At 37.0% G+C, this 27,612-nt stretch overlaps 1 protein-coding gene across 1 annotated transcript in view; it reads right to left on the bottom strand.

The window, feature by feature from the left end:
- Window positions 1-27,612, bottom strand: part of MIA2 (MIA SH3 domain ER export factor 2) — a 108,201-nt gene that overhangs the window by 66,586 nt on the left and 14,003 nt on the right. Inside the window, 4 exon segments of the mRNA XM_019426083.2 lie at window positions 7,063-7,194; window positions 21,582-21,604; window positions 21,607-21,681; window positions 21,788-22,006. Coding sequence (XP_019281628.2) covers window positions 7,063-7,194; window positions 21,582-21,604; window positions 21,607-21,681; window positions 21,788-22,006 — 449 coding nt within the window.

Below are 27,612 nucleotides of genomic sequence, written 5' to 3'. Positions count from 1 at the left end.
CACGCGCGTCCTCGCACTCTCTCTCTCAAAAATAAACATTTTTTTAAAAGTTAACATAAGTAACTGGTTTCTTACTGCCTTAGTATGAATATACATTAACTGAGAGTGTTCTTTTTCCAATGGAAAAAATGCTACATATTAAAGTCTCTCTATTGAAGATTCACATTGTATATAAGCATACTGAAGGTTCTGAAATAACCTTAAAGATAGCAGTTTCATTTCATTTAGTCCATTGTTCTTCAAATATATTTTACCCTAAAACAGGTTCCTTCCTATTTCAGGAAGCCCTTATTAACATCATGTTTTCCAAAATAACAGTTTGAGAAATGTTTACCACAGGACCATGAATCTGAATAGACTTCAAAAAATGAAGGAAAAACTCCATTTGTAAAGGGATCAGGCTTAGGGAACTTAAATGGGGACTTAAATCATCTACAAAGATGTATAGGTATAAAATTAAGAAACAAAAGTTTTAAGGTCAAGGTACAGTGGAATCAGTATTGATGAGGACTAAATCAGTGCACTAAATCACATTAAGGCACGATCTCAAAAGGTAACAGGAAGCTGAAAAAAATTAAAAAACAAAAGACACATGGAAGACAGAAGTAGAAGGGACAAAATCCAAAAAATAGTCTCAAAAAGAGAAAACAAGATGTAAAATGCAGAAGATAACTCCTAAAATTAAAAAAAGATAAAACAGGGGCACCTGGGTGGCTCAGTCAGTTCAGCATCCATCTCTTGATTTCAGCTCAGGTCATCACCCGAGGGTGATGGGGACTGTGCTCCATATCAGGCTCCAGGCTGAAGAGTGGAGCCTGCATAAGATTCTCTCCCTCTCTCAGCATGTCTGTGTGGCTCAGTCGGTTGAGCAACCCACTCATGATTTCAGCTCAGGTCATGAACCCAGGGTTGTGGGACAGAGCCATGCATCAGGCTCCATGCTGACTGAATGTGAAGATTCTCTCTCCCTCTGCCCCTCTCTCCTCCTTGCACTCTCTCTAAAATAATTTTATTACAAAAAAAAAAAAAATTCTCTCTGTCTCTCTCCTCTCCCCCACTTGTGCTTTCTCTCCCTCTAAAACAATAAGTAAATTAATAAAAATAAATAAACAAGCAAACAAGCTCTCATATTAAAAGATTCCAGAGAATTCTAAAAATATTTAAAAATATTCAAACTTAGACACATTATATTGAAATAATAATGTCAACTTAAAAGATTCTAAAAGCTTTCACAGAGAACAGATCATTTATAAATAAGAATCACACTGCCATTAGACCTTTTAATAAGTAACATGAAACGTAAAAAGACAAGGAAGTAAGGCTTTTGAAGTATTAAAAGGACAGAACTTTGAACCTAGAATGTTTATATCAAACAAATTACCATTCCAAGTGAGGACTTAATTCAAATATCATCAAGCACTCAAAATAAAGTCACAGAAGGTTTGCCACGCAAAGACCTACACTAAAAACAATTTTGAAAGAAGCATTCAAATATGGGAAGTAAATCCAGGAGACCCTCAAGAGATACATCAAGTAAGAGCCAAGTATCTTGGCAATAATTTTTGTGGTTTGTAAGGGATAGGGACAGAGTAGAGGAGAAAGTTAAAAACAAAGAAAAGAAGAAATATATCTGAGTAGTAAAGTGAAAGAAACCAATGGATGTGAGAGTATGTTAAGGTTCTTGTCTTCACTGTAAAAAGATTTACTTACCAATGTAAAAGAATTTAAACATAAAAAGTGGAATAAACAAACAAAGCTGAAAGAATTTAGTCCAAATATATCAATAATCATAACATATGTAGACAGACTAAACAGTGAAAAAACAAGAGATTGCCAGAATAGACATAAAAGAAATTTACAGAGGTACCTGGTTGGCTCAAACAGTTAAGCATCAGACTCTTTATTTTGGCTCAGATCATCAGGCTCATGATTTTTTTTTTTTAATTGTTAATTTATTCTTTTAATTTACATCCAAGTTAGTTAGGATCTAGTGCAACAATGATTTCAGTAGTAGATTCCTTAATGCCCCTTACCCATTTAGCCCATCCCCCCTTCCACAACCCCTCCAGTAACCCTCTGTTTGTTCTCCATATTTAAGAGTCTCTTATGTTTTTGTCTCTTTCCCTGTTTTTATATTATTTTTGCTTCCTCTCCCTTATGTTCAGCTGTTTTGTATCTTAAAGTCCTCATATGAGTGAAGTCATATGATATTTGTCTTTCTCTGACTAATTTCGCTTAGCATAATACCCTCTGGTTCCATCCACATAGTTGCAAATGGCAAGATTTCATTCCTTTTGATTGCCATTGTACACATCTTCTTTATCCATTCATCCATTGATGGACATTTGAGTTCTTTCCATACTTTGGCTATTGTTGATAGTGCTGCTTATAAACATTGGGGTGCATGTGTCCCTTCGAAACAGCATATCTGTATCCCTTGCATAAATACCTACTAGTACAATTGCTGGGTCATAGGGTAATTCTATTTTTAATTTTTTGAGGAACCTCTATACTGTTTTCCAGAGTAGCTGTATCCGTTTGCATTCCCACCAGCAGTGCAAAAGAGATCCTCTTTCTCCGCATCCTCACCAACATCTGTTGTTGCTTGGGTTGTTAATGTTAGCCATTCTAGCAGGTGTGAGGTGGTATCTCATTGTGGTTTTGATTTGTATTTCCCTGATGATGACCGATGTTGAGCAGTTTTTCATGTGTCAGTTGGCCATCTGGATGTCTTCTTTGGAGAAGTGTCTATTCATGTCTTTAGCCCATTTCTTCACTGGATTATTTGTTTTTTGGGTGTTGAGTTTGATAAGTTCTTTATAGATTTTGGAGACTAACCCTTTATCTGATATGTTATTTGCAAATATCTTCTCCCATTCTCTCAGTTGTCTTTTAGTTTTGCTGAATATTTCCTTCACTGTGCAGAAGCTTTTAATTTTGATGAGGTCCTAATAGTTCAATTTTGCTTTTGTTTCCCTTGCCTCCAGAGACATGTTGAGTACGAAGTTGCTGCAGCCAAGGTCAAAGAGGTTCTTGCCTGCTTTCACCTCAAGGATTTTAATGGCTTCCTGTCTTACATTTAGGTCTTTCATCCATTTTGAATTTATTTTTGTGTATGGTGTAAGAAAGTGGTCCAGGTTCATTTTTCTGCATGCCCTGTCCAGTTTTCCCAGCACCACTTGCTGAAGAGGCTGTCTTCATTCCATTGGATATTCTTTCCTGCTTTGTCAAAGATTAGTTGGCCATACATTTGTGGGTCCATTTCTGGGTTCTTTATTCTGTTCCATTGATTTGAGTGTCTGTTTTTGTGCCAGTAGCGAACTGTCTTGATGATTACAGCTTTGTAATACAGCTTGAAGTCCGGGCTTGTGATGCCTCCTGCTTTGGTTTTCTGTTTCAAGATTGCTTTGGCTACTTGGGGTCTTTTCTGGATCCATACAAATTTTAGGATTGTTTGTTCTACCTCTGTGAAGAATGCTGGTGTTATTTTGATAGGGATTGCACTGAATACATAGATTGCTTTGGGTAGTATTGACATTTTAATAATATGTGTTCTTCCTATCCAGGAACATGGAATATTTTTCCATTTTTTTTTGTGTCTTCTTCAATTTCCTTCATAAGCTTTCTATAGTTTTCAGTGTGTAGATTTTTCACCTCTTTGGTTAGATTTATTCCTAAATAGTTTATAGTTTTTGGTGCAATTGCAAATGGGATCGATTCCTTGATTTCTCTCTCTATTGCTTCATTGTTGGTGTATAGGAATGCAACCGATTTCTGTGCATTGGTTTTATATCCTGTCACTTTGCTGAAAGGCTCATGACTTTATGACTCATGAGTTCCAGTCTGGCATCAGGTTCTGCACTGAAATGTGGAGCCTGCTTAGAATTCTCTCTCTGCCCCTTCCCCGCATGCTCGCCCATGCACGCGCTCTCTCTCTCTCTCCCCAGTCCCTCCCCCCTCTCTCCCTCTCTCTCTCTCAAAATAAATAAACTTAAAAAAAAAAAGAAAAGAAATTTACACAGGATGCACATTAAATAGAAGACCATAGAAAGGCTAAAATGTACAAGGACAGAAAAAGACCTATCAAATATCACCAAAAAAGTTGCTATGGCTATAAAAATGAGAGATAAAAGAAACCTTAAGACAAAAGAATCACTAACATTAAAGAGAGTTACCAGATACTGACAAAAGGTTCAATCCACCAATAAGAGATATAGCAATTCTAAACATGTATCCATCTTATAAAATATGCTCAAAATATGTTAAGCAACAATTGCAGAACTACAAAAAAATTATAAATCTATCAAGAGAGTGAAATTCAGTCAAATTCTCTTCATTCTTGATAGATAAAAGAAAGGAAACAAGAAAAGAACAAGAATATAATACATGAACAACACAAATTAGTCTTCCCCTAATTGATGAGATACAGAATGATATACATGTATCTGCTCTCAACAGTAATCAGTGGAAAAGAATAAAAAAAAAAAAAATCTACACAGTCCATGCATTTGAACTCTTAATATGTGGCATGGCAGATGAGCAGGAAAATGGTTGTATCTTGGAGTTAAAATTAGACCGAATCTTTACCCCATTCCAGGCAAAAAATTACATTCAAGATGGATCAAGGACATGTTAAATGCAAAATTTTCAAAGAATTTCTGTTCTCTGATGAGCAAACAAAAACATGGTAAGGAAGATGAAACGATGTCTCATACTGCGACACTGGCAACAAGAATAGCTTAAAAGGTACAAACTCACAACTAGTAGCAAATAAGCCCAGAGATCTAATGCACAGTATAGTAACTATAAACAACACTGTATTATAATCATCAAATCTGCTAAAAGACTGGAACTTAATTATTCCAACCACTAGAAAAAAATTAACACATAATGTAACAGAGGTGCTAATTATCACTAAAATGGAAATTATAATATATAAATGTATCAACATTTATAACATTAATTAACATGTGTACACCTTAGATTGAGAAAATGTTACATGTCAAGTATACTTAGACAAAAACAAAGAAATTATGAAAAATATTTTAAAAAGGAAAAAAAAACAGGTGTGCTCAGTTGGTTAGGCATCCAACTCTTGATTTTGGATCAGGTCATGACAGCACAGAGCCTGCTTGGAATTCTCTCTTCCTCTGTCTCTGTACCCCCAAAATAAATCAATAAACATTTAAAACAGAAAAAGGAAAAAGGAAATGGAAAATGGACAAAAGACTTGAGGAGGCAATGTACAAGCTAAACAAATGGCCTTTTAACACATGAAAAGATGCGCAACCACAGTGGTAATCCAAGAAATACAAATTACAACCACAATAAGAAAATAAATGCATACCTTCAAACATGGCTAAAATTTAAAAGTCAGTCAATATCAAGTGTTAGTAAGTACGTGAAAACAACTAGAACACTCATTAATTTCTGGTAAAAGTGTCAACTAGTATGAAGACAACTTTGAAAAATAAATTTGGTGCATCTACTAAAACTGAGTACATCTACATATGCTATGATGCAGCTATCTCTCTCCTAGTTATATAAACAAGAGAAATGTATACATATGTTTCCCAAACAGCCCATAAAAATGTACATAGCAACACTTTCCATAGTAGCCCCAAACTGGAAACAACCCAAATATTCATCAACAACAGAATGTTAAATAAAATGTGGCATATTCATAATCAATCAAACTAAAGATACCATCAAGAATATCTAAACTACTCATAGAAAAATGGCAAAAGACCTAAATAATTATTTCCAAAAAGAACAAATACAAATGGCCAATGAATTTATTAAGAGATTTCAATCTACTTGGTGATCAAGAAATTAAAATCAAGACTATGATAAGACTCCATTTTATACCCACTCAAAATGGCAATAATAAAGAATGTCAACAATAACAAATGTTGGAGAAGAAAGAGAACAAGTGGATCTCTAGGAGCTCCTATATATTGCTTGTGTGAGTGTAAACTGGTATAGACAATTTGGAAAAGAATTTGTCATTATCTTTTCAAAGTAAAACCTCCACATACCCTATAACTCAGTAATCTCACATTAAGTTTACTCCCAAGAAAAACTTACAAATATACTACAGGAGACATGTATGGGAATATACACAGCAGCACTTATTTGTAACAGAAAAAAACGTGGAAATAACCCAGATGTCCAAAACCATAAAATCTACATATAAACTGTAGCATATGCTTACAATGTAATATTCTAAAGCACTCAATATGGAAGAAACCATAGCCCCATCCAAATATATGGATAAATCTTAGCAACGGAGGATGGACTAAAAAAATTCCAAGATATGTCTTATGGCATTATACCAAATAAAATTATATATTATACTTGAGAAATGTATGTAGATATGACCACCAAAAAAAAAAGAAAAAAAAATTAAGGCATGGGAATAATAAACACAGGATCCAGAACAAGGTTACCTCTAGCACAAGGAGAAAAGGGGATGAAATGAGGGAAGATCACCTAATGTAAGTGATAGTCCATGTTTTGGTTTCAAGTTGAGTGGTAAATTCACAGATTCTTAGTATATTGTTAACAATAAACACAGATTTAAATAAATAAATAAGAAATACAGGTGTAGGGTATTAATGTAGAATACTTCTACAAATAAAGTCTTTAACATTTTTACACTTAGAAAAATTCTTCTAAATCCATATTCAATTTCTAGTAGCCACATATTAACACGAGGAATACACATAACAACAGGCTAATACATTTGCTTAAAATAAAAGATTTCTTTTTTTTTACTTTTTTTTAAATGTTTATTTCTTTTTGAAGGAGAGACAGAACATGAGTGGAGGAGGGGCAGAGAGAGAGAGAGAGAGACACACAGAATCCAAAGCAGGCTCCAGCCTCTGAGCTGTTGGCACAGAGCCCAACACAGGGCTTGAACTCACAAACCGCGAAATCATGACCTGTGCCAAGTTGGACAATTAACCAACGGACCCACCCAAGCGCCCCAAAAGATATATTTCTTATGTTAATTGTTCAACCTGAAGACAGATGAATATTCTCTTAGTATTGGTTACTTACCGATCGAAAACTTCTCCACAAAAACAAGAGAACAGCAAAAACTCCAACAACACCTGCACATATTACCATTTCCCATGGGAAACCATAGGGATTAGGACCTGGTCTCATATCTTCAGGCAACACTGCCACAACCTTCAAGACAAAGAAAATTAACTTCTAAAAATGCACGTTTGATAAAAAGTGTTGATTACAAACTGCTTGCTATACGTGGAATGTTTGTGGCCCCACAAAATTCCTATGCTGCAACCAAATCCCCAGTAGGATGGTTATTTGGAAGTGGGGCTTTAGGGGTGGTGATTAGATCATGAGAGTGGAACCCTCATGAATGGGATTAGTGCCCTTATAAAAGAGACCACAGAGAGTTCCCTTGACCTTTCCACCATGTGAGGTTATAAGAAGAATGAATCAGGAAGCATATCCTCACCAGACCCAGGATCTGCTCCGCCTTGATCTTGGCCTTCTCAGCCTCCAGAACTGAGAACAATGTTACTTGTTTAACAGCCACCCAGTTTGTGGTATTTTATTATAGGAGCCCACATAAACTAAGACACAAACATAAGTACAGGTTTATGTGTAAACACTCTTAACACCCATTTCATGAAATAAGCTGTCAGACTACCAAACAGAAGGTGTCACGTGTATTTTTCTGGCAATTTTCAATCATCAAGTGATGAAAAATAGCAGTATGGTGAAATGCAATGATTTCAAAACTGGAGTTCTACAGAGATGCCTCAGATTTCCGAGAATAAGAGGAGAGATGGCCAAAGAAAGAATCTGAGCTCAGGTGTTCTTATCCTGCTATCAACCAGTTTAGGTTTTATGTATAGAATATACTGGGTTCCATTTAAGATTTCCCCATGGTGGGGGGGGGGGGGGGGGGAATAAATCTGCAGTTTAGAGAAAAAAAAAGTTTGAAAACCAATGATGAAGCTTTGGGTTTAGAATCTGAATGCCTCTATCTACCCTATTTCTGTGGCTCCATTCTCTTATCTATCATGGGATTAATGCTGTTTGAACATGCATGACAGGTACTCAGGAAAGGTTAACCATTTCCATCAATCCTCTTTCAAAGACCATGATCTTGTAACCATGGCCTTTCTATACTACTTCTCTCCCTCGCAGGTCTTCAGCACAAAACAGCTTAAGGCTTTTACAATTCCTTCTATATTTAATCTTTCTCTGGGTCAGCTCATTATTCATCCTCACCCAATGGGGTTATTCTTTTCTTTGTTACCAGGCCCCAAACATTACTCAAACACAGAAAGGAGAATAGTAGGGAGAAAAAGAAAACTGTCCTTTTAAGAAAAAACCTGGAGAAAAAGAAAAATGTCCTTTTAACAAAAAACCTGCAGTCTAATCAGGTCTGTTTCTTTCCAGCGTTCAACCCAAAACCCATATGAAAAATCTTTACTTTCTAAGATCTTTCTACCTAGAACAACACCCTTTAATGTCTATTCTCATTTCCCAGATCTGTTTTATAACTCTGATCCATATTAAGTACCCCTTCCAAACTACTGTCTATTGTTCATTAATCTGTATTAAATAAACCTGATTATACCTCTTCTAAAAAAAACAAAAACAAAAAAAACAAAAAACAAACCTTTAATTTCTGCCTCTCCCTACATTACCCCCGTTACTAGTTCACCAGAAATGTGTTAGTATTTTTTAAAAATTTCCATCAAAGAAAAGCCCAGGACCAGATGGATTCACTAGTGAATTCTACCAAAAGTTTATAAAAGAATTAATTCCAATCATTCTCATACTCTTCCAAGAAACAAAAGAGGAGAGAACTTTTCCTAATTGATTCCATGAGGCCAGTATTACCCTAGTATGACAGCCAAACAAATATATCACAGGAAAAGAAAAACACACATCAATATACGATGTAAATGCCAAAGTTCTCAACCAAATAATAGCAAACCAAATCTAGCAGCATATAGAGTGAATTATATACCATGACCAAGTGCCATTTATACCAGAGTACAAGGTTGGTTCAACAAATAAAAATAAATCAATATTATATACCATATTAGTAGGAAAAAAAATCACACAATCATCTCAATAGACACAGAAAAGACATTTAACAAAATCCAACATCCTTTATGATCAAAACATTCAACAAATTAGGACTGAAGGGAATTTTCTCAACCTAATAAGGGACATCTATGAAAAACCAACAGCTAACATCTTACTTAATATGAAAAATTGAAAGCTTTTACCTCAAAGCTGGAACAAGGGGGACACCTAGCTGGCTCAGTCAGAAGAGCATGTGACTCTTGATCTCAAAGTCATATAAGTCTGAGCCCCACGTTTGGTATAGAGATTATATGAATAAATAAATATTAAAATAAAATCAAGACCAAGATAAGGATATTCACTCTCTCCATATTCACTCAATATTGTACTGGAGGTTCTGGCCAAGGCAATTAAGCAAGAAAAAAAAAAATCAAAGACACCTATATTGTAAAGGAAAAACTAAAACTACCCCCATTTGAAGATCACATAATCTTACATACAGAAAATCCTAAATAATCTTAAAATTCTAAAATAAGAAGCCTTAATAAGAAACTATTAGTGCTAATAAACAAGGTCAGCAACATTGTAGGATACAAAAATCAATACAGAAACATCCATCCTATTTTCTATACAATAGCAATAAACAATCTGAAAATGAAATTTAAAAAATTGCTATTTACAATAGCATCAAAAAGAGTAAGAGACTTAGGAATAAAGCAAACTTTATACTTTGAAAACTACCAAACACTGTTGAAAGAAATTTAAGTTCTAAACAAACAGAAAGACATTCTGTTTCAAATTAGAAGACTTAATACTGTCCTGATGGCAATACTCCCCAAACTGATCTACAAAATCAATGCAATCCCTATCAATAGTCCAATTGCCTCTTTTGCAAAAAATGGACAGACTGATCCTAAAATTTATAGAGAAATGCAAGGTATATAGCAGTTCCTTCTCTATAGCTATATAACCATACACAGACAAACAAGAAAAAAAAAAAAAGAAAAGAAAACAATGTCGGAGTACTCATACTCCCCTATTGCAAAACTTGCCATAAAGCTATCATAATCAAGACAGTTTAGCAACGGCCTAAGGATAGACATATGAACAATGGAACAGAAATGAGTATCCAGAAATAAATTTATGGTCAACTGATTTTCAACAGCAGTATCAAAATAAATCAGTGAAGAAAGAACAGGCTTTTCAACAAATGTTACTAGTACAAGTGGATCTCATACCATAATTCGAAATGGGTCACAGACCCTAACGTTAGAGCTAAAACTCTTAAAAGGAACCATAGTTGTAAATCTTTGTGACCTTTTTTTTTTTTTGGAAGTTTATTTATTTATTTTGAGAGAAGGGGGGGAGGGGGAGGGAGACAGAGAAAAAGAGGGAAAGAGATAGAATCCCAAGCAGGCTCTATGCTGTTAGTGCAAAGCCTGATGCAGGGCTCAAACCCACCAACCGTAAGATGAAATCATGAGCTGAAATCAAGGGTCAGAGAGGCCTAACCAACTGAGCCATCCAGGATCCCTGTAACCTCATTTTAAGCAATGGTTTCTTAGATATGACACCAAAAGCACAAACGACCAAAGAAAAAATAAATTAGTTTTCATCAAAATGTAAAACCTTTGTGCTTCAAAACTTTTTTACTGTATTTATTTATTTTGAGAGAGAGTGCACAAGCAGTGGAGGGGCAGAGAGAGAAGGAGAGAAAGATAGTCCCAAGTGGCGCTCAAACTCAAAAACTGTGAGATCATGACCTGAGCCGAAATCAAGAGCCGGACAGTTAACCAACTGAGCCCCCAGGGACCCCAAATCTTCACGCTTCAAAGGTCACCATCAAAACAGTGAAAAGATGGGGTGCCTGGGTGGCTCAGTTGGTTGGACGTCCAACTTCGGCTCAGGTCACGATCTTGTGGTTCGTGAGTTCGAGCCCTGTCAGGCTCTGTGCTACCAGCTCAGAACCTGGAGCCTGCTTCAGATTCTGTCTCTCCCTCTCTCTCTCTCTCTCTCTCTGCCCTTCCCCCGCTCACTCTGTCTCTCTCCCTCTCCTTCAAAAATAAATAAACATTAAAATAATAATAATAATAATAATAAAATAAATAAAAATTAAAAATAATAATTTTTTTAAAGTGAAAAGACAATCCACAGACTGGGAGAAAATATCTGCAAATCATGTATGTGATAAGGATCCTGTATCCTGAATATATTAAAAAAACTCTCATGACTCCAACAACAAAAAGGCAAATAACGCAACTTTTTTTAAATCGGTAAAAGAAAGGAATAGATATTTCTCCAAGGACGATACACAAATGGTGAATAAGCATATGTACAAATGCTCAACATCATTAAAATTAGAGGAATGGAGGGGCGCCTGGGTGGCTCAGTCGGTTAAGCAGCCGACTTCGGCTCAGGTCATGATCTCACGGTCCGTGAGTTCGAGCCCCGCGTCGGGCTCTGTGCTGACAGCTCAGAGCCTGGAGCCTGTTTCAGATTCTGTGTCTCCCTCTCTCTGACCCTCCCCTGTTCATGCTCTGTCTCTCCCTGTCTCAAAAATAAATTTTAAAAAACGTTAAAAAAAAAAAATTAGAGGAATGGAAATCCAAACCACAATGAGATACCACTTTACACTCACTAAGGTGGCTAAAAACAAACAAAAAAAAAATTATTGGAGAGCATGTAGAAAAATTAAAACATTGCTGGTGAAGATGTAAAGTAGTGCAGTGTCTATGGAAAACAAAAACTTAAACATATGGTAAATATGACCCAGTAATTCCACTCCTAAGTATATACCCACGAGAACTGAAGACATTCACAAAAAAACTTATACACAAATGCCCACAGCAGTATTACTCATAATAGCCAAAAAAGTGAAAACAACCCAAATGTCCATTAACTATATGGATATTCAAAATGTGGCATATCCATACAATGGAATATTTTTCAGCCATAAAAAGGAATGAAGTACTATTACTAGCTACAATATGGATGAATCTTGAAAGTATGCTAAGTAAAAGAAGTCATAAAGGCCACACATTACAGGATTCCATTTACATGAAATGTCCAGAATTGACCAATTCATAGAGACAAAAAGTAGATTAGTAGTTGTCAAGGGATGGAAAGAGGGGAAAATTGAGAATGACTGCTAATAAGTACAGGGTTTCTTTTGGGGGGTGATGTTAATATTCTGGAATTGTGGTGATGGCTGCACAACATAGTGAATATACAAAAAAAAAAAAAATCACTGGACACTATAGGGGCATCTGGGTGGCTCAGTAGGTTGAGCGTCCGCCTTCAGCTCAGGTCATGATCTCGCAGTTCATGAGTTCGAGTCCCACGTCGGGCTCTGTGCTTACAGCTCAGAGCCTGGAGCCTGCTTCGGATTCTGTGTCTCCCTCTCTCTGCCCACCACCCCCCCCCCCCCCACTGTCTGTCTTTCTCTCTCTCTCAAAAATAAATAAACATTAAAAAAAATTTTTTTAAGATAAAAAAATCACTGGACACTATAAAAGACTGAATCTTATGTGAACTATAGCTGAACAAAAAAATATTTTTTTAACTAAAAAAAAAGAAATTAAAAAGCAGAACGATGTTGTGCCATCCTAGCCCTCAGGCCCATGTGGTGAGCATAGCAGTTTTTAGCAAAGAAATCATCCAGGTAAAAATACATTCACAGTAGAAAAAATTCTGCAAGAATTCTGCAATTCCTCATGTGTCTCTCCATTCACAGTCCTACAAAAACTAAGTTTTGATTATTGTTTTTAGTGAAGAAAAGGAAATATGTACAATCAGAAATCATCACTCATGTCACAATATACTTCTCTTCCAATAAACCCTCTTTCTGTCAATGAAGAAGCTGCCATAGCCAGAAACCTGGGAGTCATTCTAGATGCCTTCTCTCTCTCATTCTTCACATCCAACGGACAAAATCCTACCCATTTTGGCTCTTAGCTACTAAATATTTTCCCCATTCAATATCCTCTTCTTTATCACTACTTGACAACTCTGTCATCTCTTCCCTACACCCTGTTTCTAGTTTTGTTTTCCTTACATTTCATCTATACACTACTATTAGGAAGCTCTATTTAAACCGAAAGTCTAACCACTGAAATTCTTCAAATGCTCTCCAGCACCTACATCAACTGGAACCTACTTATGTCTCCAGCAACCATTATTGCACATCATTCCGAGCCCAGTTTGTACTCTAGTAAAACTGAGTTCCCTGCACAGACGATGTTGTTTCATGCCTCCTCTGCTTAGGCTACTCGGTTAGCCTGGAAAGGCTTTCCTAAACACTCAAGAAAATACAATCTCTCCCACCCTTCAATTTCCTTAGCACTTTCTGTGTATGCTTTGATAAGCACTTCATCGGTTTCTACTTTGTATTGTTTTTTGTCTTCTCTCCTTTAACAGACAGCATGATACCAGAGGCCCAAACTCAGTCCATTTAGATTCTCCACAGAACTGTCACACACACACACACACACACACACACACACACACACACAAAATCACTATACACGCTATAATTGAATGACTGAATACCATAACAGTATTTTTAATACAGATAACAAGAAACCAATAATCGCAACTGCCCCAATATTTTAAGACTTTTTTAATGCAAATAGTCTAAAACATAGGGATAGAAGTGCCCCAAAACATGTCACCAAAGACACCGATAAACACTTGAGAAAAATCTATGCAACCTGATTATAAACTGATCTTAAAAATATATAGAAATTTTGAACACTGGGAGTTCAAGATCTCCAGGTTTTACATTAGCACGACGTTTTATACTAAACACACACACACACACACACACACACACACACACAGAAAGAAACGAAGAACAATGTCGAGGTAAAGTATCTCAAAAGAGCATTCTTTAGTAAAAGAAAACGCAGAATTACAATCCCAACTCCCCATCCAGGCTTAGGTGTCCTTTCAAGACAACTAGAAGTTTCAGCACTAAAAGGAATTCATTTCAGAGGATCAGTCCTCAAGTTTCTCACAGTGGGAGAACCACGTGTCACTGACCCGTGTTCAAAATAAATAACATGACGGAAAGGGAAATCGTTTTAGGAACCCGAAAACACTTAACACACCTTTGCAAAATCCCGCTAGGCAAATGCTCTTTTCACCTTCCTGATCTCCTGGTCCCCTTCATCACCTAAAAAACCACCTAAGCAGCTTATGAACCAGCCTCGGACACAGGCCCGAGCCCAACGGCAGGTGAGGACTGGCTTCAGGACCTCTAGCCACGGCCGCTCAGACCTCAAAGCCAAAGTCGGCGGCTTCCTTCCCCAGGAGGCTCCTGCGACCCCTGGGCCAAGTAACACTGATCGCGCCTGGACTCACCCTGCGTAGCTTTTCCAGGACCAGACCCAAGTACGACTGAGGTGCAGACCCGGGCCCCTCCATGGCGCCAAGGCTGCCTCAGCTGTAGCGGCCGCAGCCCGGGCCTGGCGGAGCCACAACAAGCAGCAGAGAACACACAGCTTTCAGTCCGGAACCCAAACCTGCACCGGGCAACGGGAGCAGACCACTGCTGAGCCGGCTGCGGGGGGTTGCTGGAGAGAAAGAGGCCGACAGGCCTCAAGTGTGCAACGCTCTCCAACCGGGAAGCCTCGCCTCTAGTTACACTCTATGTTCTGAACATCCGGAGGTCCATACCCATCCCTCAGGAGCCTGCAACTAGCCCTCTCCTCACCGTCCACCCCTCGATTTGGTTTCGGCCAGGCAGAGGCGGGTAGGCGGGGAGGCGGGGACGCCAGGATGCGGTAAGTTTCCCCTCCATCTTCGCGCGAGGTCCGTAGACGTGTCCTTGCCTTTCGTTCTTAAAGGGGCCGGTGCTCTACCTGGCCAAGCCGACCACCCTTGGAAGTGGAGGGTCTCGAGGCAGAGACAGTGGAATTTGGCCTCAGGCTCTGAGCTGTGTGTGGGCCACTAGCCCAGAAGAGTGGGGTTACGGCTCAGGACTCTCCCCCCCCGCCCCCAAAATCTGGCCGCAGTAGCGGCGAGGCTTCTCTTGGAGATCCCTAGGCGTGAAGCCTCACGGGGTGAGCGCGGCGCGGCCCCTCGACCCAAGGGCAGACGCCAGGCCAAACACCAGCTCCCAGCACTTTCCTCTCGCAGAACGTCAAGAGTCACCCCCACTGAAGCCCTGACGGCATCGTACCCCGGGGGACGCTGCTGGCCCAAGGAAACCGGCAGCCACCCTCTTTCCAGTCAGAAAATGGCCTGCAGGGCCCGTGCCTGTGCGTACTGCCAACCGCGTCCGGACTTTGGACTTTGGACAGGAAGGCGTCTCGGGTCAGCTGTGGTTCAGACAGAGTTTAACCTCTCCCACGCTAGAGAACTTCGATCGGGTCTCCACTGCCCAGAGGAGGTTCGAGCGGTTTACGCATGTCTACCTAAGTTACCTGAGCACTTGCTAGACAGAACTGTCTTAAACTCTATGAGCTCCTCGTTGCCCAAATGCCAAAGCAGACTCCTGTGGACCTTGGCTGGACGACTGCTGTTCTCCTCTGAGAAGGGGAGCAAAAAGTAGCAGCTAAAAGTAGCACCTTGCCTTCTAAATTTAGGACCCTATTTTTAGGTATGTTGAATAAAGTACGGAGGGCTGGATTTGTTCGTGGGAGGCTTTTAGCTGACATAGGTGTAAAGGATAACCCCTGGGTGTTCCTTGCCAGCAATGATAATCCTCAACAAGCTCGGCTTTCTACAAGTCCTCAGGGAAGCGACAAAAAGGAGCAGATGCTTCTTCCTAAACAGGTCACCCGAGAAAACTCAATAGTTGAACAAAATCTTGAATCCTTAGGAAATTTCCCTAATGTAAGCTGGCAGCAACAATTGTGCCAGAAAGCATTAAAAAAAAAAAAAAAAAAAAAAAATGGCCAAGTTCACAGCAAATGATTTGAGGGCCCAAATGGGGCCTAGTTTTTTGGAACTCAAAGTGCTCTCTTTTGCCACATCAGCCTAAGGAGTTTCAGGAACAATCGGTATCAGAAACAGAAATTGCTTAATAATTCTCCATTTTTAAGATATTACACAACCTTCATATATGCTGGTCAGTGTGTATTGAAATTAAATTACGTTAATAGCTTATTAAAGTCAAAACAGAAGCATAACCAAAATTTTATACTTAATATTTCAGAGAATCTTAGAACAATGCATTTAGAGCATTGTATTACTTGATAAAAATTCCTTAATGTCTGAACATTTTCAGGAAATTCTAAAATCATTTTCAGCTTTCAGGACTTATTTATAACCTAAAACATTTTTTTAACTCTTTTGCCCACCCCTAAAGCAGTCTGTGCCCTTTTCCAATTTTTCAATAATTACCATTCCAAATATTAGGAACATAGATTAGGGACAAAAGAATAAACGAAGTTTTTGAAAACTCTAAAAGATTTCCCTGTAGCAAAAACACAGTAAAACTTAAACTCGGTGCCAAATTCAAACCTAATTTCTCTTTTGTACACTTAATAGTCATATAGAAACTTACCTCTTCCTCTAGATCTTTCAATTCCATTTTTTAAAAAGTTCATGTTAAAATATCTTAACATATAAATAAAGTTCTACTAAGTTCCCCATATCCTTGAGAAAGATTTCAGATTCTAATACATCCTGCACTCTTCTGTTTAACACTGACTGATCCTGTTTTGACACTTGTGTGGTAAAGGGGTACTGTAGGTGGAGTTGTGACTACCAACCTATAATCCAATTTCATGGACATCACTCCTTATTAAATTTTTTTTTCCTTAAATATCATTTGCATTAGTATCCTCTTAAAAATCTACAATTGAAAAGAGATATCCTGAATTTGATAACTGATAAAAGTTAAATTGAATGTTTTATTTATGGTCTGTTCATATAGAATACATAGTTTTAACTATATAAAAGACATTCAAAGCTTGTTCTCAAGAAGGCATGGGATTTTGCTGTCTTATCTAGGCCTGCTTTAAAGGAAATGGAGAACAAATGCTCCTATGTTAGTCACAGTAACATTGGAAACATGCTAACCAGTAAACCTTGTCCTCAACCTAGAAATTGATTTCCCTTATGCGGGCCCTATTGCAAAGCTGTAAGTACTAGTTACACCCTTTTAATTAAACCTAATTAAACAATGTCGCAGGCTATAGGATCTAGTCCCTTGGAAGAAAACCAAACATGCTGAGCCACGCTTTCATTCTGTGTACTAGCGATTTAAGAGTTGCTCTCAGAGCATATTGAATCGGGAGTTACCTGTTGAACAAGAGCTAGGTAATTTCCATTGTTTACTCCACATATAAATGAAACATTCTAGTTAGGAATAGATAAATGTTAGAATTCAAAGAGTCTCCTCAATTATGAAATAACCTAGATAAAAAGTATTAATTCCTATTACAAACAATTCAAAGAAAGTTATGTTGTGTACAAAATCTAACTGAAATTATTAACAAATAGAAACAATTACCTGAAACATCTAGATAAAAGAAAAGGAAACCCTTTCACCTAAATTTAACTGGAAAATTGCTCAGATTTTCCATTTACTTGCAGCTTTTCAAAACTATGTTATGGGAGTTTAGTAGATGCACGAAGATTGTTAGAATTCTAGACCTGGCAGGAAGTCTTCAGGACATTTGGTCCAAATATTATGAACTTAAAGCCCTATAAAGGCCGAACAGGTGAAATAAATGCAGGGAAATGAAGAATTCCTGTGTATTCAATGCAAGCACTATTCCCCTTGAGTTTTTTTGGCCATGTGAAAATGAAAGACTATATATTACAGTCTTCTACTTTTTCAAGAGAACCCAAAAATTCAGATTTTTGTATTAACTCACCTTTTAAATGTTGGTAACTGGTTCATAATTTTTTAAACAATGCACAAGTCAGCTTTAACCAGCAGTCTGTCATCTGGTCTCAGCTTCTGATGCTAGAGTTTTAAACTTGAGACTGCCCTACAGAATAAGTGACTTTCCAAGGTCACAAGATAATTTTTTTTTAAAAAATTTTTGTAATGTTTCTTTATTTTTGAGGAAGAGAGAGAGAGAGAGAGACAGAGTGTGAGTGGGGGAGGGGCAGAGAGAGAGAGAGACACACAGAATCCAAAGCAAGCTCCAGGCTCTGAGCTATCAGCACAGAGCCCGATGTAGGGCTCGAACTACCAGACCTCAAGATGGTGACCTGAGCCAAAGTCGGACGCTTAACTGACTGAGCCACCCAGGCACACCAAGGTCACAAGATAATTAACACAAAACTAAATTCAATATTTCATGTCTAAAAAATGTCATCCAAAATAGTTAAAGTAAAATGTGTTTAACTATATCTACTGAGTCCACAAAAATAAACATACTTAGCATAGTATGTTTTACTATTTACTAAATAAGCACTTAGGAGCAGTGAATATAGCATACTGATTAATAAATTATTGTTATTTTTTAATTTAGTAATTTCACTAGTATAATTTGAGAGGGAAGGGTTGACATGGAAGGGATGTGTCAAGAGGACATACAAATAAGCAGAACTAATTCCATGGGGAGTTGAAAGTTTTATTATATCTTTTTATTTTTTTTAATGTTTATTATTTATTTTTGAGAGAGACAGACAGAGTGTGAGCGGGCAATGGGCATAGAGAAAGGGAGACAAAGCAGGCTCCAGGCTCTGAGCTGTCAGCACAGACCCGACACAGGGCTCAAACTCACAAACAAACCACGAGATCATGATCTGAGCAGAAGTCAGATGCTTAACTGACTGACCCACCCAGGCGCCCCTATTATGACTTTTTATAATCATTACTATTAGTTTTTCTTTTCTCTTATGATGGAGCAGATTTCTAAGTAAAGTTTTTAATCAACATCTTTAAAACCAAATCATACAGAGTAAATTAATCACTATTCTGGGCTTATTTACCAGGTAAGGTCAACTCTCTGGAACTTAGCAAAGAAATAAAGTGAAGAGGAAGCCTCTGAAAACAAAATGGTATATGTTATTAAGCCCAATTTTCACTAAGATTCTTATCACAGTCACCACCATCTACCTGGTCACCCAAGCTAGAAACCTGGTAAGTTATCCTCACTTTTCCATTTTCCTCCCATGCTACATTCAATCAATCATTAAATCCAATGAATTCTGTCTACAAAAGATCTATCTAGTTTGTCCTTTCAATCATTTTAACAACCACCATCAGATATTAGATCAAAAGTTTAAAAACGTGGCTAGTGGGCCAAACTCGATCCAAAGAACGTTTTGTCTGACCAATATGGTACTTCTTTTTGTTTGTTTTAAAGTGTATTTATCTATTTTTGAGAGAAAGAACAGAGGGGAGGGGCAGAGAGAGAGGGAGAGAATCCCAAGTGGGCTCTGTGCTGACTCAGGGCTCAATCTCACACAGTGAGATAATGACCTGACCTGAAATCAAGAGTGAAATGCTTAACCACCTGAGCCACCCAGGTGGCCCCTAGTATTTCTTTTTAATGTGAATATTTGCTAGCATTAAAAATCAAGAGATTTCACACAAAATATCCACATCTCCACTTTTCTTGAAATATCAGAAAATCTGGCAAAACCAGGTTAAAGGTAAATAGCAGCTACATCCTTTGGAGAAAACATACACACTCTAGTTGGTTACAGTTCTCATCTTTACCTATGCTTCACTCGTTTCATTTGAGTTTATATACCCTGTTTTAGACCTTCACCATTTATTTCCTAAACTAATACAATAAGTCTTCCTTTTAACATTTTATTTTATTATTTTTTTAAAGTTTATTTATTTATTTTGAGAGAGAAAGCAAGCACAAGCAGGGGAGGGGCAGAGAAAGAGGGAGAGAGAGAGAATCCCAAGCAGGCTCTGCACTCTTAGTGTAGATGTGGGGCTGAGTGCCTGATATGGGGCTCAAACTCACGACCCTGTGATCATGAACTGAGCCGAAATCAAGAGCCAGGCACCCAACCAACTGAGCCATCCAGGCACCCCTAAGATTTTATTCTTAAGTAATCTCTACACCCAATGTGGGGCTTGAACTCACAACCCCAAGATCAAGAGTCACATGCTCTACTGACTGAGCCAGCCAGGCACTACCCCACCTTCTTTTTTTTACAGATTTTACAATGCAATAAATTCTTGACCAGGCCTGCCTTTGGTCTTTACCTGTTTAATCCTTATTTGATATTTGATAATATTGACAGATAGACTTTATAAATGCAACTTTTTCATTTTACTCACTGCTTAAAACTTCAATAGTGCCCCATTATCTACAAGATAGAGTTCAAATTCCTATTATAATATTTGAAGCTATTCTTGATTTAATCCCTATATAATCTTCATTATCATCTTATTTTTAATTAGACTAAATTGGTTATAATTCTCCAAAAATGCATGATCTATTCCACTTACTTACTTTTAAAAATGCTCTCTCCTCAACCTAGAATGCCCATCTTTTCTTTGTGTGGCTAACTCCTCCTCTTCCTTCAAGGTAAGCTCAAGTATGATCTCTGAGACACTTTCCCAGGCTTCTCTTCCCCCACCATATCCAGCTACCACTTCTGGTCAGTCTACTAGAGCATCCGTAGGGTGATTAATGTATCAGTAGCCTCCTTTGTCTATTACAGCACTGTATTATAATTATTGCTTTTTTTACCTATGTCCTCCAACTAGAGTAAGCTCCTTAAGGCAAATACTGTTCAATTACATCTTAAAATGTAAGAAGATAAAAGTGCTTCTTCAATTATTTATATGTTAGAATAGATGAGAAAAGGAAATAGCATTTGTAAAAGGCCTTCTATGTGCCAAGTACTATAGCTAAGCCCCGTGGGATATCTCATTTACAATAAATGAGATAGGATTTAATAGGATTTACAATAAAGGGGTGCCTGGGTGGCTCATTCAGTTGAGCGTCCAACTCTTGATTTCAGCTCGAGTCATGATCTCACAGTTTATGAGATTGAGCCCCACATTGGGTTCTGTGCTGGCAGCATGGAGCCTGTTGGGATTCTCTCTCTCTCCCTCTCTCTCTGCCCCTCCCTCTTCCCCCCCCCCCCCACTTTCAAAAGTAAGTAAATAAACATTTTTTTAAGTGGAAGATTTTGGAATTTTTGTTATGGCTTTGTTAAATTTTGAGATATTTGTTGCTTTTGTAAGAGTCTTATAATATACCATTTTGAGATCCCAGCTATCATTCAGATATTAACAATTTGCTTAAGATTCATTTTAGCTCCTATTATTTCCAAGCTATATCATTCAGTATAATTCTCCTGATTTGAAAAAAAAGGAATAAAATAGAAAGAAAGAAAAAACAATGCTCATGATCAACAAAACTTAGGAAAGGTTAAAAAAATCCTTAACAATATCCATGCAACAAAACACTCATGTAAGGAGAAATCCTACATGTAAGATTTTATAGAAAGACCAACATTATGTAACATTTGCATAAGAGGATTCACTTAAACATCATTTTCAGTTACTCCTATATTTAGAAAATAGGTAAAATTATTGCAAAAGATTTAAAAGGTCAACTTACCCTTTCTGTAAGAATTATAATGATGAAAATGCAGAATTCATGAAATCATAAATGTCAATTTGAAATAAGTATTTCAGAATCTGATACTCAGAAGCATCTTCTGCCAATTTATAAATAAAAATATGTTACCACTTGATGTGATATAACTTTTGCATCTAATTTCTTCCTTAATTGCTGCATTAGAGAACAAATAACGTGTTTCTTACCTTTTTGAGCAATATAATTTTGAGAAGACAGAGAGTAATCAGTTGAAAACATTTGACTGTTTGGCAGGGTATTTTCCACAGATCTGTCTATTTCCTGCTGAGTAGGTCCTTCAGTATCTAGTGATGTTTTTGATTTTTCATCATTATTTTTAGAAGATGGAGTCTCGAAATGTACTTCTTTATTAATTCTTGTGGGTAACTCTATTTCAGATACCATATCTGTGAATAAATATAGAATTGTTTAGGGGGGTTTGTTGTGGGCTTCCTTTTGTTTTCTAGGCAGGTCATTCTTTGAATTTTTGTGGTCATTGTGATACTTCATTACAGAAAGAATTCCGTAAAACATAAACTTCAGCTTGCATTAGTTCCTACTGCGAATGTAATTAATTACCACAGACTTAGTGCCTTAAACAATACAAATATATTCTCTTACAGTTCTGGAGATCAAAAGTCCCAAAACCAGGGTGTTGGCAGGGCTGTGTTCTTTCTGTTGGCTCTAGAGGAGAAATCTATCTCCTTGCCTTTTCTACTTTTTTGAGGCCACCTGCATCTCTTAGCTCATGGCTCCTTCTTTCATATTCAAAGTCAGCAGTACAGCATCTTGTAACCTCTCCCTTACTCTAACCCTCCTTCCTTCCACCTGTAACAAACCTTGTGATACTGGGATAATCTCTCCTTCTCACATCTGCAATATGACATTTTGCCACGTCAAGTAACATATTCACAGGGTCTGGGAATTAAGACATGAACATTTTTGAATGGTCATTATTTAGCCTACCACAAGGCTTTTCTTTATTCTTTTACCAAGGAAGAATTTTTAAGACTGTATAGAATTCTATTCTCTACATTGCCTTTTTGTCCTAAAAACTATTTAAAAAAAAATAAAAAATAACATAACTGTCAACAAAGATGCTGTTGTGCTATTATATAAGCTTATGACTAAGAATAAGACATTAAATAGCTCTCCATAGGATTTCATTCCTGTTAGATATATTTATTATCCAAGAAAGTATAATATTTAAATCCTATTGCAAAAATATATATCCCCGCCATTCAAGAAAATTAGTTACGATAGATTTTTCTTACTTTATCTGTTAGAGAACCAGAAATAGTCAAAATGACCAAAATTATTTACCATATCTACAGCCTCATTTTTTATACAAAAGATTTATTTAAAAACCAGTAAGACCCTACTACATCATGACCTTGTCACACTGGGCATTTAACACAAGACTTGCTCTACAATACTGGGAGGGGGCACATAAAACAAATCAAATTGATTCAGAAGCATAGCAATTAAGAAATAAAGTAAATTTATTTTTTGTTTTAATGTTTACTTATTTTTGAAAGAGAGAGAGAGCAAGATAATGACCTGAGCCAAAGTCGGATGCTTAACCGACTGAGCCACCTAGGTTCCCCCCAATGAAAGTAAATTTCCTTTAATGAGAACTCAGAATTAAACTTCAGAGGGACTCAACATCATACTTCCATTCGGGGACTTGATACAAAAATTTAATTTGAACTGCTATTAGCAGGTGGCAGGAACCACCTTCAAATGAATCTTCAAATTAGAAAATACTGTTTCACCACCTGTTGGGGATAAGTTGCAAATGGAATAATTTAGTATGGTGAGTAGCTATTTTGATGATCACCTCGCCTGGATACTTTCCCATAACCATTCTGCTGGTTGCTGTAATCACCATATATATGGTAGTTGTTGTAACCAGTGTAATAATATACTCCATAACCGCCTATTCTATATAATGAATAGAACAAACTGAGCCAGTTACACAAAGAAAGACAATATTAAAGTTCACAACAATTAACTTCCAAGTTCTGAAATCTAGTCCACTAGGTTATACATGTCTACAGTCCATAGTTGGCAGGATGTACTATTAAATATAAAAGCCATTATCACTCAAAGTTTTAATGAGATTGCTCCAAAAAAGAAAGAAAGCCCACTACCAAAGAAACTATATTAGCCATTTGCACAGAAAGGTACCCATAGTCTTAGGATATTTGAAACAAATTTGAAAATGACAAGGTACCAATCAAATCTCAGGTATTGTACTTTTTCCATTCCCTTGGAGCTTTGTTAATTTCGAAGTCCAATTTTTGTTTCCCCTTTCAGCCCATGTCCAGTTTATAGCATATCATATTATCCAGCTGGTACATTAGAAAACAATGAATAGGGGCACCTGGGTGGCTCAGTCAGTTGAGCGACCGACTTCGGCTCAGGTCATGATCTCACGGTTTGTGAGTTCGAGCCCCACGTCGGGCTCTGTGCTGACAGCTCGGAACCTGGAGCCTGTTTCAGATTCTGTGTCTTCCTCTCTCTCTAACCCTCCCCCGTTCATGCTCTGTCTCTCTCTGTCTCAAAAATAAATAAAACATTAAAAAAAAAAGAAAACAATGAATAAATAGAAGCTTTATAAATCCTAAAATCAAATACATCCTTTATATCAAGTGAAAAATTTGAAAGATATGATTGAGAGCAATCTTTATTCGTTAATAATTATAAAATGTTTTATAGTTTATTTTTTTAAAGATTTTGAAGTTTGCAATTTTTAAAAATTTGTTAATGTTTATTTATTTTTGAAAGAGAGAGAGAAAGAGAGAAACAAAGCATGAACAGGGGAGATACAGAGAGAGAGAGAGACACGGAATCCAAAGCAGGTTCCAGTCTCTGAGCTTTCAGCACAGAGCCTGACATGGGGCTTGAACTGACAAACCTTGAGATCATGATCAAGCCAAAGTCGGACACTTAACCGACTGAGCCACCCAAGGACCTCATAGGATATTTTCTATTTTAAAGCACATTATATAATTTACTAATTTACTAGAGTATGCTGTATAAAAAATATATAGATAGTATAAGTTCACACTATATTCTTGACATTATTTAAGTTATTTTGGCAATTAAGAAAAATTGACAGCATAAAAATAACATTTTGTATGTTTATGTTGACGAGATAGGGAAAATACTGATACTTTTAAATAGAATATAAAAGTAAAAAACTCAAGATATTCTCATTCAACTGTTAGTAAAATACATTCTTCCATGAGTATACACAGGTATGCGCTTATTTTCACTTTCAGACCCAAAACACCGTAAAGTTGTGCTTAGAAATCAAATTAAAATCAACATGGGGCACCCGGGCACCCGAGAGGCTCAGTTGGTTAAGTGTCCAACTTCTGCTCAGGTCATCATCTCACAGTTCATGGGTTCGAGCCCCGCATTGGGCTCTGTGCTGACAGCTCAGAGCCTGGAGCCTGCTTCAGATTCTCTCTCTCTCTCTCTCTCTCTCTCTCTCTCTGCCCCTCCCCCACTCGCACTCTGTGTCTCTCTCTCTCAAAAATAAATAAACATTAAAATCAATACTAAATTACGTTTTAGATTTCATTCATATACTATGAATGTGTCTGGCAAAGGCAAAGCTACATGTTTTCTTAATTTGGTAATCTCATGAAATTAACATCTTGCTTCAATGAGTGTCCTAAATTTGAGAGGGAATGCAAGAAATTATAAATCTTCTCACTGCTTTTTTACAGAAGTCATAAATCTATACTGTCAGAGAAAAAATTTATATAAGTTTTCCATTTCAGTGTAAGAAGGCTAATAGAGATTTAATTAAAATATTCCTGATTTTTCTGATTTTATGCTACATATTAAATATTTAAATGTGTATACCTTTCAATAATAATATACCTGAGTTCAAATTTATAATGAAAATATATATGCATGTCTTTTGAGAACCTTCATTTTAAAAGGACTATCTGGGGCGCTTGGGTGGCTCAGTCGGTTAAGCATCCAACTTCAACTCCAGATCATGATCTTACAGTTTGTGGGTTTGAGCCCCACATCGGGCTCTGTGCTGATGGCTCAGAGCCTGGAGCCTGCTTCAGATTCTGTGTCTACCTCTCTCTCTGCCCCTCCCCTACTCGTGCTCTGCCCCTCTCTGTCTTTAAAAAATAGATAAATGTTAAATTAATTAATTAATTAATTAATTAAAGGATTATCCTTGGGTCACCTCAGTGGTTCAGTTGGTTAAGCATCCAACTTTGAATCAGGTCACGATTTCACAGTTTTTGAGTTCTAGCCCCACATTGGGCTCTCTGCTCTCAGCACAAAGCCTGCCTTGGATTCAGTCTTCCTCTCTCTCTGCCCCTCCCCCCTTGCAGGACTCTCTCTCAAAAATAAACATTTAAAAGGATTATCCTTCCCCAAAATTAATTGAAAAAAATTTTTAATTTGAAACATATATGTCAAAGTTTACCACATTTGTATTGTTGCATCATATATTCATGTGCATACTAATAGCCATTTATTTTAAGACAATTCAATTTTCAAACATAGTTTAAACTGATCATTTGACTGAATTAACTAATCAGAGTTAAAGGGGAAAAAACGTTCTAACCATTCCTAGCCTAAAGTATTCAGGTAAAATGTGGGATTTACTTCTCAGTTACTTTTTTGTTTTTACACTTATTTATTTATTTTGAGAGAGAGAGAGAGAGCATGAGCTGGGGAGGGGCACAGAAAGAGAAAGAAAATCCCAAGCAGGCTCTGCATTGCCAGCACAGAGCCCGATGTGGGGCTCAAACCTACAAATCATGAGATCATGACCTGAGCCAAAACCAAGAGTCAGATGCTCGGTTATTTTTTAAGACAAGGATAGGAAAGTATCAGTGCAGTTCTGAAAAGCAGTATTATTGCTTATAATAAGACAATTATTCAGTGTCTATTGCTCTTTCAATTATGAATTTAACATGGCACTTTGGTGCTGTCACTTATTTAGCCTTGTTCAAAAGATGAAAGTCCCAAGTAGGCAAACACAAGTCAGTAACTTACTCTTACCTGTGGACATAAAAGTTAAAACTGAGCAATCAGCTCAGGAACCTGAATACAATGGGACTGTTGTAAATGCAGGATTCAGTGATGTTTAATGGCATTAGGGGGAAAAAAAAGGCTTATTCTATTATTAATTACACTGAAACTTGTATGTGTTTAAATTCTTTTAAAATATTGTTTTAATTGCATTTAAAATAAATAACGTATGTTAAGAAAAATGAATACTTCCCATAATATTTTTTAATTAAATTAATTAATTAAATTAATTTCAGGGTATTATTTTCACATGACTTAAACCAAAGCTTTAGGACTTACATTAGATATGTAAACCTTGGTGACTCAGTTGGTTAAACATCCAACTCTTGATTTTGGCTCAGATCATGATCTCCTGGTTAGTGAGATTGAGCCCCAAATGGGGCTCAGCGCTGACAGCAAGGAGCCCTCTTGGGATTTTCTCCCACTCTTTCTGCCCCTCCCCCACTTGTGCACGCTTATGCACACATACACACTTATGCTCTCTCTCTCAAAATAAACATTTTTTAAGAAGGATTTACATTAGATACAGATATGCCTTTCTTACAATTGTTTGTAAACAGAATTTTAAGTCAAATAACATAATGAAGAACGTTTTATATTTAGCTATACTTGGAAAATTCATTTAAATAAGTTCAATTGGAGTCCTTTTGTAAAATAGTTAATATTGCAATATAAATAACTGTTCCCTAATTTATGTGTTTTGTAAATACCTATATCAGTATATTAGTTTTTCTGTAAATCTGGTTATCTCAGGTTTCAGCCTTTCATAAATATTGATTTAAGATCCAGTGATTCATTTTTTTAATGCAATCTTTCTGATTAACGCAAGTTTTCACTTGGTATTTCCTAAAAGAGTTATTGAAATTATCTAAAAATATTGGCTGCTATAGCTATTTCTCCAATAGCCAGAAAGTAGGGCCTATGGATTTATCTGAAT

The sequence above is a fragment of the Panthera pardus genome, unplaced genomic scaffold, assembly GCF_024362965.1.
Source record: "Panthera pardus isolate Hobbes unplaced genomic scaffold, ASM2436296v1 HiC_scaffold_24, whole genome shotgun sequence".
In the NCBI taxonomy this organism is placed as follows: Eukaryota; Metazoa; Chordata; class Mammalia; order Carnivora; family Felidae; genus Panthera; species Panthera pardus.
The sequence above is the reverse complement of the archived record's forward strand: the minus strand, read 5'-3'. Positions and strand labels throughout refer to the sequence as shown.